Source organism: Dicentrarchus labrax, unplaced genomic scaffold, assembly GCF_905237075.1.
Source record: "Dicentrarchus labrax unplaced genomic scaffold, dlabrax2021, whole genome shotgun sequence".
NCBI lineage: Eukaryota > Metazoa > Chordata > Actinopteri > Moronidae > Dicentrarchus > Dicentrarchus labrax.
The window spans coordinates 13,196,031-13,208,171 of record NW_026136722.1 but is presented as its reverse complement, the minus strand read 5'-3'; the positions used below and the strand labels follow the sequence as shown (position 1 = coordinate 13,208,171).

Below are 12,141 nucleotides of genomic sequence, written 5' to 3'. Positions count from 1 at the left end.
GGTGTGGTCAGAAGAGTTGAAACTTTATGATAGAACTCCCTCCTTAAATTTGATTTTGATGATGATTCATGATTCATGCTGTGTGCTGACTTAGTTGTTGTTTTCAAACAGAGAGAGCAATGCCACCCAACCAGGCTGTGACCACCGCTCATGCTGTAGAATTAAGTCTTGTCTTGTCTTTAAAATATATCCAAGTTTGGATGAATTTGAAGCTCAAAACATCTCTGATAACCCTGTTCCTACACAGACTATAAAGATTTTTAGTAGTGTGGTTCTAGGGATGGTAAATGCCTGTCTCTTGGTCCAGACAGAAATATTGAATGGATTTCCATGAAATTCTGTGAATAGATTCATGGTGAATGAATCCTTCTGACCTGGTCCAATGACTTACCTAGCACAGAGTGTAATGTCTCAACAACTGTCAGTGATTGCCCAAAGTTTTGTAGGGTTGTAAAATATCTCAACAGACATTCACAGTTCCCAGGTGATGTATCCTTTGCTAATCCCATATCATTTTTCAGTTTACATTTGTTAAATTTGTTCAACTCTTTGGTTTATGGCCACAATATTCGCAAAAAGTAATTACATTCCCATCAGCCTCAGCTGTGCTTTGTTTAGCAAAGGTTAGCATGTTCAAAAGCTAAATATATACATATATATATATTTACAGAATCAGAGTTCAGACACTGAAATAAACAACAGTAAATGCTGCACTGTACTGCACTAGTGATTTTGCACACAGCCTGTGTTTTTATTATCTTCCAGTAAGCCATTGGTTTCCATAGAAAAAACTGACTTGCAGAGACTTTACACTGGAAAATCCATCACAACAAACAGAATTCAGCGTTTTGTCCATTACTGAAAGTAGTAGAATTTAAATCATAAACTGAAAAATAATCAACAAGGAAAATTCTGAGTACAGCTGTAAAACTTTTCTACCCCTCGTTGGTCCAGCACTGCTCCTGCCATACAAAGATTAAGTGAGGAGTTACAGGTTGAGTCTGTGTGTAATTTCTGCCTTCATGCTAACCTCTGTTGTTCAGTGATGTGAGTAACAACAACAAATCAAAGACGACGCCTTTCACAGCCTCTCCCCTTCATTTCCCTCCAGGCAAAGCAAATTGCAATAGAAAGGCAGAAAAAGCAGCACTGTAAACAAGCTATCGATGGCTGAGGTGAGTCAAGCAAAGTAAAGCAATATGGTTATTGCTTTATAGTTGAAGTTCATTGCATTTTTAGGAAAGCAGTAATGATCAGTTCCCAGGTATAGTGTACGGTACATGAAGCAGATAGCATGCTGATCGACTCCTTTTAGCTTCAGGTACAGAACTGTTGTTGTTTATTGGGAGCATTATCAGATGTTATATACAGTAATTGGCAGTAGTTTGTTGAGCACAGAAAATGTAAATGAACTAAGTGAGACTGTTGGACCTTCAAACAACATAAAAACAGCCTTGGCCTGCTCCTGTGATTTTGAATTCAGTCTGGACGTGTACCTCAGTTTGTTTACTTACCTCTACTAATCAGTAACCCCTGCAGCTATTTACTACATACATGGAATCTTTAATATTTTCATTTTGACTCTTTGAATGGTCCTGAGCTTTTGCTTTTAGTCAGAGGTGGGAGTAAGGACACAAAAAAGCTTTCAAATGAAGCCTTTTACCTTCTTTCATAGTGGTAACTACTAACTAATCATGACAATGGCAGAGCTCCTGCAACATGCGGCTACATTGTAGTATTTCTGCTCGTTTTCTTCCTGTATGATGAGTTTAAAAAGACACTACTGCTCCTGGATTTTGAGAAGATGACACCCAGACTTTGCATTACTGTTAATGTTTTCAACATCTGAATACATATACTGTCAAAAGTGTTAGCACTGGAAGTATCACCATTAAACTACACCACATTATTACATAAAACTACACACTTAAACAGCAACATGGGTTCAGAAACTACTAGGTGGTTTTGTAAAAATAAGCTCTTAATCCAGTTGTTCAGTTGCTTTCATTATTACGCTAATCACATTAAAACATGTTTGGTGTGCATGGAAACATGTCTGCTAATTTTGAGTTTATATCAAAATGAGACTGGCAGGCGTAACGCACATGAAAGGAGATGATTTTTGAAGAAGACTATATTGGTGCACCATCACCTGCTGTGCAAGCTTACCTGATTTGTTTTAACGCTAATTTTTAATGCACTCCAGGCACATTATAGCACATGTCAAGATGAGCCACAAAATCACAAATGGTTGGGGTAATGTGCACACTCTTGATGTGACCACCAGAAAATAGATCTCAGTTACTCGAGAACAACAGGGTTCATACTTCAATCTATAGTGTATATGATTTGATTAGATTTTGGAGCACCTTGCTGCATGAATGTGTGCATTAATGAAAAATGGCAAGGAAGGTTTGGGCACTTTTTGGTTAATTGTGTCAAAGGGTGTATTTCTTCTTATAATATATATGTATATATATATACATATATATAATATGAACATTATCTTCCATTTCTTCCAGTAAATCCTCTTAGATGTTATACACTAGACCTTTTAGAATAGCCTCATGCCATCTTACACTTTCCACTGTGTCATGTTCCGTTTTCGCTTTGGCTCAGTCATGGTTTCAGTGTCCACTGGAAACGTCTCAAAAGCAGTGGATCTTCCGGCAGAAGTAGACCTGGCTCATAAAGATAGCAGAGTGTGGAAAGGAGCATTGAGCGAGACGTTCATGTCATGGCGCCAGTGGACATTGCACCACCATCTAGAATGGCAGTGCAACGTATCTGGCAGCCACGATGCAGCCCGGATGTGACTTAGCTGGATCAAGTGCTCAATGGCAGATTAGAGTGATTCTGGCCAAAAGTCATAATAAAGATACTGAGTGTATACTGTATGTGCACCCTTAACTTTATTTCACAGTACTTTGTCTGAAAGCAGATAACATAGTATTAAGAAATAAAATAAAAAACACATTTTTGTGCTCTTGTTTGTTTTGATGCACTTGAACAACAACTGTTGATCTTTCTAAAGGTTTTATCATCACTTTAAACTCTTATTAGACACAGAAGTGCTACAATATGCAGTATAAAAACATGTTGCTAAATAGCTAAATGAACTAGAAACCTGACAGCTCTCAGAAGATACTGAAATGCTTTTATAAAAATAACAACAAATGGAGACTTGTCAACAGTATCAACATTAAAATAAAACAAAAGGAAATTTACACTTGTACACATATCCCAAAATCTTAAGGCGGTTGAAATATTAAGTCAGACAACCAAGTAACACTTTATAAAGTGCTTACATAACACATTCACATCAGGCTCATGAATGCTTCATTTCACATTAATGAATAATAACAGTGTCGTGACACACTTACGTGAAATGGACGCAGTGTTATGACACAGAAAAAATACAAATGGGCTAACTAAAGCCTGCAGTTATGTTTACATACTCAATGTCAAATGGAAGAAAAAAAGGAGTTGATGAAAAAATATGTACCCTGATAAAGGAATTCCCTCAGGTCAGCTGTGCTGCCAGATTGCAGACCCTGGTCCTTACCTCAACACACAGTACATTAAGTATGTCTGTCCTTCTTTTATGATTTTTTAGATACTGAAGTGTTTAATATTAATTTACACTCAAAGGGCTGCTGTTTTTTGAGGTTGCAGAATATGAAGTGTGACCAAAGTTGAAGTTTGCAGTGTCCCCTTATTGAGGACAACAATAAGTGTGTTTCTTTTCACCTGTTGGACTTACAAAACCTGAGTGGAAACAGCACAAATTTAAAAAAAAAAAGTTTTTTACACTCTGCTGAGGTGGAAAAGTTTAATGGAACCAGACTCAACTAATTAATCATGGTGTACATGAAGCATGTGACTTAAGTGTCTACTAAAGCTTCTGCTTCCCTGAAGTGATGAGATCTGTATGGACCAATGAGGAGACTAATCTTCCACAAAGTTTTCCCACATCTTTTTATATTTTATGTAGATCATATAGCAGTGGAGAATTTTTGAATATTTCTGCATCTCTAGAAATGGCTGCTGCGAGGTATAACTGCTTAACCTCCGAGAGCTGTTCTCTGCTTTTTAATAAACCCAAATCCTACATTGACAATAAATTTAGAGTTACATTATTAGAATTCCTCAAATAAGTAGGAGAGTTGAAATGCATATTTATTGCTCATTCATAAATATGCAATGAATCATCATGAGCCTATTTGGAATAAGTTATATAAACATCTTACAAAGAAAAAGCGTTAAGTCTTATATTTACTCAAAAAATTTCATGATATACAAATTCACAGCCAGTAAGTCAGAGGATTCAGTTTCACATTCTCAAATTTTAGTCTAGCATGTTGATATTCGTCTGGTACGTAGCTTTCATAATATACAAAAAGATTGAACAGCCTAGCAGGTAAAAACAAAATGAAACCTCTCAGCAAGCAACAAGGCCCATCCGAATAACAAACTACTTTTCTGCATTTATCGGATCAGACATTATTCAATATAATACACTGGAAGAAATATTGAAGCAAAGGAAAAAAACACAGTCGTTAATAGCATTAAATAAATATTTCCTTACATAAAAGCTGCCATAGACAGATCAGAATATGTATCTGTTACATTCATCCATCGGGCTCTCCTGCAGGGAAGAACAGCTGCCTCTACCTAAACAACAGGCGACAAAGTACAGCTGCCTTCCCATTGAAATGTTAGTGATTAATAGTAGACCTTCAATACCATATCCTGTGTATGGATATGATTGTTTGCCAATGTTTTCACTTTTGCAGGAGTAGCTGATACAATAAAAAAAAGGAAAATGTCAACAGATCTACTGCTCTATGTTCATACGATTCCCAGACCGTGCAGAAATATTGTAAACATTTCAGCTTTTTCTACTTTGGTACTGAAGATATAGATGACGGTTCATGAAACTGATGACTGAGACCTTCATTACAGCATGTAATACACTGCATCGTGCCTGCATGAAGTCTATCAGAGTCCATCCATTGAATACTGCGTTGTGAAATTAAGGGGACATTAAAACTGAATCCATCTGTATCTTGTAGATGCATGTAAAAGCTTTAACAGAGAAAAGAATAAAAAAACAGGCGGTGACGGTTAAAATGACAAATGATCTGACAGGCTTAAAGTGGGACATGCCATTCTTCAGCAACAAGTTATTCTAAATGAACAGCGCTCCATAAAACCTGATTTATCCACTAATACTTTTCCATTTACACAGCAAACATTGCAAATATAGAAACCCATATCTGTACATAGTTTTGTAGAATTAAATATATGCAGGGAGGGAATAAAACAAAGTTCTTTTTGAATGAAGGGTCCAGGTAGTTCCTCAAAAAAATATTGAGGATTCAGTAGACATATCTTCATATAGTAGTTTCATATTACACAACAGCAAATCCACTGTCACAGGACTTGGCCATGCGATACCCAAAAACCTATAATCCATTGTAACATATATATTATTAATTTGCAATATATTTTCTCTTTAATAGATAAAAGTTTTCCCAATGAATGCTTTACATAATATGACAAATTTAAAGAATCTTTACCCCATTTTCCTCACAGTCAAAAGAGAATGTAATACATGTGAGTGAGTAGTTGATTATAATATGGAAGTATCCATTGATTCAATTGTCAGATGAGGTTCTTGTGTCATTTCTGCAATGTGTGGTCCATTTTAAAAACACCTAAAGAGGTTATGATTTATGTTGGGCTGATACACCTTTCCAGTAGTCTAAAATATCATGCAGGTCCTCATCCTTTGCAAACTGGACTTTCTTGCGCAGTGCATGGCCTGCAGCCATGTACTCGTCATCTTTGTGCCGTTTCCGGTGGAGTTTGAATCGCTCCCAGATGCTGTGTGAAGGTTTGCAGTAGTATTCAGGACTGGAGGAGTAGCTTAGATTGTGATACTGAGATGGCAGCTGGGAATATGCTAAGTCTCTGGAGCGAGAGTGAGTAAGAGGCTCCAACATGGAGGACTTGTGACCATCGGGTCCTTCAAGCTCCTCTATGTGAGCATCGGGATACGAGTGCCGGTGGTCACTGTACTGACGGATCTTGTCTGCCTCAGCTCTCAGAATGGCAGCAGCAGGTGTTACAGTGAGGATGGTCTCTCCTGTTGGGGAGGTTTTCTCTATGTACTTGGATTCAGAGCGATAAGGCCTGGGGCTTCGCATGGGCCCTCCTGTGGCAGTGCTGGGCCTCTTTGGCGAGACATCAGAGGACCGATGCCTCTGCAGAGAGTGGTGGTAGCTGTCCTTATACGCTGGGGACAGAAGGCCAGATTTACTCTGTGGGTGTTCTGATATTAGTACGAGCTGGGGCTCTGCAGTGGACACTGCTCCAGATTTCACCCCTTGAAAAGAGGTGGATTCTGACTTTAAAGCATCTATACAGTTGTTAATTATCTGATTTACTTTATCCACCTCTTTTGCAATGGTGGAAATCTCTGCCACCGACCCCTGGCTATTCCCAGGCATTCCCATGTCACACTCCCTGCGTTCATGGTGATCCATGCTTCGCACCTCCATGTAATTTCCTTTCATCATTTTAGGAGTATCACTTATCTCTTGAAATTTGTACTGCTCCATTTCACCTGCAGATTGTAAGTATGGCATGCGTGCCATGCTCTCCCCGGCCAACAACTGCTTCTGTGACATTCGAGAAATAGTCCCTCCCTCCAGTTCTTGTCCATATTTGAGTTCCATTATATTTTTCTTCAGGCTGCCTGATTTTTTGTGCTTTTCATCTTGCTGACGCTTTCTTCGCAAGCAATAGTAAACCACACCCAGAAAAATTACCATGCTAAAGAGGCAGCCTAAAATTGTCATAATGTAATGAGTAGCAGTTGCATTGTTTACACTTCTATCCTTTCCATTCCAAGGGCCAGTATTGATTGTCAGACAAGTGTGGTTGTGTCTAAGAGAATTACGTATCGAAGCGACACAGTATGTATAGTTAGTATGGGGTTTAAGGTTTTTTAGTTCAATGTCCTCTTTTATATCTTTCAGATTTTGAATATCGGTGAAAAAGCTGTTGTTGTACAGAACCAGGATGTACATCTTCTTGTAAGGATGAGGAATCTGAACAGTGATGGTGGCACCTGTATTTGATACTTCCTTCAGTTTCATCAGAGGGTTTACTTCCACATCATTGTATGTTGTACTAATGGTAATGTCTTCTGGCTCTGTGCCTGAGGGACAATCTTCTAGCCCACAAAGTGTCGAGTCTGGTGGGGGTGTTGTGGGCTCAGTGGGCACAGGAATGAATGGTGTCACATAGTCATCAGTACACACAGTGGTCAGCATGTGAAGCGCATTTCGATATGTTGGATTGTTTGGATTCTGGCTCAATAAACTATAACCAGAGACGCCAGGTGGGGAGTCACAGACCATTCGCTCATTTGTCCTGTTGGGGAAAACTGAGAGCCATTTGACAAAACCGAGTAATTCACATGAGCAGTTGAAAGGGTTGGTGTACAGCTCACAGGTGGTCAGTTTAGTCAAACTGGTAAACGTGGACCCGTCTAACTGCTGGATTCGGTTCATGGAGAGGTCAATGTTCTCAATGTTGGGGCATTCCCAAAAGGCATTGGGTGTCACAGTCTCAATCAGGTTTGCCTGGAGGTAGAGGTACTGAAGCTTTCCTAAACCCCTGAGGATCCCCTCTGTCAGGTTCCGCAACTTGTTGAAGCCCATTTGAAGGACTTGTAAGTTAAACTGAGCAGAAAAGGCCCCATCCTCTATGTAGGAGATTTCATTCTTTGTCAGGTTCAGGTAGGTCAAGTTGGCAAAGCGACTAAGGGCAGAATAATGGATACTTTTGATTTTGTTTTCATTCAGACGAAGATCCACAATGGTGCTGTTGATATGCTGTGGGATGGCCTCATAAGGTGGTTGGTTTTGGCTACAAATTGCAAGCCATACAAAGCCCTTTTCACCCTCAATTAACCAGCAGTCTCCACTGACTCTGCCAATATGAGTAAAATATACAATGGCTACAGACCAAAACAAGGCACTCATCACCATGCCTAAGCTGCAGGCCATTGGTGCTTCTCTGAGAGTCATGAACAGGGCCAAAAAAATTAGAGAAAGGTGATACCGCTGTGGTTTCAGTAAAGCTGAGACAATCCTGTTGGATAATTAGCTGGATGTTCAACTGTTCTCAGGGACCAGAAACAATCCTTTTATTTGTCTCCTCTTCATTGATGGATGGTGTTGTCCCCATGTAGCAGTCAGAAAAATGTTGAGTATCTGACCTTACACTGAGTTTCTTTCATTGAGGTTTGCCTGCAGTGAACTTGTGGTGATGCTTAAAAGAGATTTCACCACCTCAGGCTGGCTTGTGCTTTTCTCCTTAAAGGTTACCATCATTAAATGGTCTCATCTTATTGTTTCTGCCACTGTCTTCCTTTCTGTGTCTCTGGCATGTGCACGAAGGAATAACCTGTAATATAAAGACAAGAACATAGTTGACATTAATTACATTTTGTCAGGATAAAAAATGTACTTTGTATGTACTACATATTGCATATGTAGGTATTGAAATTGTGCACTAGGATCCATGTTTACTGCATGCTCTCCTTGTTCAGGCCCCACTAATTATTTTGTACACAGTTTAAGAGGTGTTTGCAGTCCCTTTGGCAGACTGCAATTTAAGGAAACTGTTGGCCAATTACCACTTGACAGGTTGGAAAAAGCAGGGTCCCTGTTTTCACACCATTAACCTGAGGACTGTCAGACACATCTGAGGAAGGCCAATGTTAAGAAGATGCATTAAATCAATTATCCAACATCACATGAAATGACACTTTGAATCAATGTATGTAGGATTTTCCTCTAAAAACCTTCATGCATAAATTAAAATCCTTTTGAGCACTGATTCTACAAGCCAAAAGAGGGAAATTGTGCACATGGTGTGAATACTGAATTGCCCTAAATTAAATTAAGATCTTTTGCAAAGTGAGCCAAGCCATGGTAGTACAAATGGCAGCAACAGCTATTACTCTCTATACTGCAGTAGAGGCCACCGCAGCGAAGAAAATCTGAATACAGCATATGACATCCTTACAAGTACTTTGAAATCTTACAGATCAGTTAAAGCCATATTTAAATGCATTGTATGTCATGTTTGCTGAGCAGCAGCCACTGTTACCACAAGTGACAATTACAAGATAATGGTAAATGCTACTAAAATATACTTTAACAATTGGCATAAATTCAGTTGCACAGCAATATCTCCACCCATGGCCCTTTGCTGTATGTCATCCACCCTCTCATCCCGTTTCCTGCCTATCTTAAGCTGTCTCACCCTATAAATGTCCACCATTAGCTGCAGGTCATACCAGACCAATTAAGGCCGTAGCAGTAAAAGCCATGGGTGTATTGAACTTAGCAAGAGTGTGTTTTATTGCTTATATGTTCAACTTTTAATTAAAACAATTAATGTGCTATTTTGTCTTTCAAAAGTTAAATAGTGCTGTAAAGTGTAGTTCTTTCAGTAGATGGATTCAGAGCACAACCTTTATTACCAAATCACTCATTATTTCAGCCTTCATTACAGCAATTAATTCGTCAAGGGTCATTGTAATGCTGCTGACAAGGAAATAAAAAAACATGCTGCCTGCTGCACAGGTATGTGCATGTGTAGTCATTGTTAGGCTGCAATTGACAATAATATAATAATAATAATAATAATAATAATAATAATAACTGACTGCTACAAGTCAGCTTTAGTGGAATCTTCAGTGATTCTTAAGACAATTCAGATCTATTATAGCTCCAAATAAAAGTGAAAACTTTTTTTTTTTTTTTTACTGTAAGAAGACAGATGTAAACACTACCCTTCCTAAAGGGGGGATTTTCAATTATGATTTAATTATTATAATCAAAGGAGTATATCAAAGAAAACTATTTGTTTAAATAGATACAGAGAGATTACTGAGCAGCCTCAGAAATATTTAAGGTTAGTACTAGAAATTATCTTTTAATAACCACTAATTTGTAATTAATGGGAGTACTAATCAGTATGTGCTGAAAATGAAAGCACAACAACAACAAAAAAACATCAACCCAGAGGTCTTAATATGTGTAGTAATCTATTCTTGTCTTTTACTTCACCACTGCTGCCTCTAACACAGGCCAAAATGGATTGCCTTGTGGGGGGGACCCAGGGGGTGAGAAGGTGCTTTTGTGTGTCGGAGGACATGGCTCCACACAACAGGGATAATCACTGTTAGAATAGAATAAATGTGACAGTTTATGGCAGAAAGAATATACTTCAAGTTGAAACCCCACCTGCCATCATGGACCTAAAGACCAATCCTGCTGTCATTTGACCTTTTTCTGAGTTTAGTTTATCACATTACATTCACATGAGTATTGTGATTTTCCTCACAATACGTCACATTGGGGATACAAGTGTCTGCACTGAAACATAATCATTAATTTGTCCTCTTTGTTTGACCCTAAATAGGATGCGTATCAACTGGGAACCAACACCAGTTCTGAGACCAGTGCCTTGATTGAGCAGAAAGCTTTGGTTTGGGTGGGTCTTCTATTCAACAACCCTCTCTCCTGTTACATTTATATGCAACTGAATTGTTTTGCCATATACTTTTTGAGGGAAATGGAATTGGAGGCGAAAGTATATTCAGTGGCAACATTTTTTCAAGTAAAGGAAGTGCAATGTTTTTATACCACATGCAGGTCATGGGTTGTAATGTGTGGGGTCAGGTTTAAGCAACAAAAGCACTTAAGTTACAGAGGGATTCTGGTTTTGGTTAAATGTTAATAAAGTGAACACATCCTGTCTCGTACCATGAATCAGTGTTAAATTTTTCAATATAAGACCACAATCTTTCCCTAACTTTAAGTGCCTAAACAAAACCATAAAAATAAGTTAATCATTCATTAGTGTTTATGACTAGATACTGTTGAAAAAAGATATTTAGGCGGCATTACGTTTCTCTCAAAACCTTTTGCATTGGACATCTTTGCAAAACCTGAGATTGATGTTTTTAACATTCAGTGCCAACATTCTTTCAGCAATATCTCTGCATGGCAACTACAGTTAAGGGGATTAAGGGATAAGGTAAAGGAAAGGCTGTGGTTATGATAAATAAAAATAAGGAAAATGAAATTGTGCTTAAGATATGGTTGAGGTTAGGCAATTAAAAAAGATACAGTACAGGGTAAACAACTTCCTGGATTGTTATTTATCCTAAATCACAAGATCCTAAATGCAATATGAATTTATATGATTCCTATAGTGATACTGAGCTGGGGTGGGTTTGTTTTCCAAGCCACTTAACTGAGGTTCAATCCCAGGATGGAGGGTACATAAGAACTGCATGCTTGTTAAATTAAAATCACAAAATATAATAAAATAATAACAAAATGGTTCTTCGTGCTATTGAGAGAAAAAAAACATTCCAGCTCTGAAAAATCTCCAACACTAAACACTGTACTGTATGCTGATAAAGTGATACTGGAACACTGTTGGTATAATCTGAGGCTTTGTATGTTTCACATTGAGTTGGCCCAGAGGGTGAGATTATAGTGTAGCCCAATTGTGCTTTATATGCCATACATTTGCTATAAATGGGGTGGCTGCTATGTCTTCATTGGAAATTCTATTTCTGCTGTCCCATTCCCACTCTTTACCGAATGTGGTAAATGAATGCATGGTACAGCAAGCTGTTTTGCTATGTAGCGTATGCAAGCCACTTTCAATAAATTCTGATATTTTGTTCAGTGGCAGTCAGAATGGAGATTTTATTGGAAATGTGTGACAAAGTTCCATAACTGAGGGCAGACCCTGTCACTCAATTTCAGTGTGCAACCTGTGCGACCTGTGCAACTACAGCTTTCTGCAAGGCTGAGTCCATACACACTTAGAAGTGCACGACCCAAGTTTAATTCAAAGGCACATAAAAGGCAACATTTTAAAACACAAATTACAGACAATTTTGGTGCATAGAGACTGTTTTTAATTGCAATTCTCCGTGGTTCACACAGTACCAAGAAATTGTCTGCAATCGGGCTGAGATGATCAAGTAAAAGCATTGGTCAGCTATTCAAGTGCAGATAAAGAGGAGAGACAAAT

At 38.4% G+C, this 12,141-nt stretch overlaps 1 protein-coding gene across 1 annotated transcript in view; it reads right to left on the bottom strand.

Annotated features, from left to right (window-relative positions):
* Window positions 1–2,893: 2,893 nt before the first annotated feature.
* elfn1a (extracellular leucine-rich repeat and fibronectin type III domain containing 1a) overlaps window positions 2,894–12,141 on the bottom strand; it is a 68,503-nt gene continuing 59,255 nt past the window's right edge. Inside the window, exon 3 of the mRNA XM_051388077.1 lies at window positions 2,894–8,481. Within this exon, the coding sequence (XP_051244037.1) occupies window positions 5,730–8,102 (2,373 nt within the window). The 5' untranslated portion in view covers window positions 8,103–8,481 and the 3' untranslated portion in view covers window positions 2,894–5,729. The remainder of the gene's footprint in view (window positions 8,482–12,141) is intronic.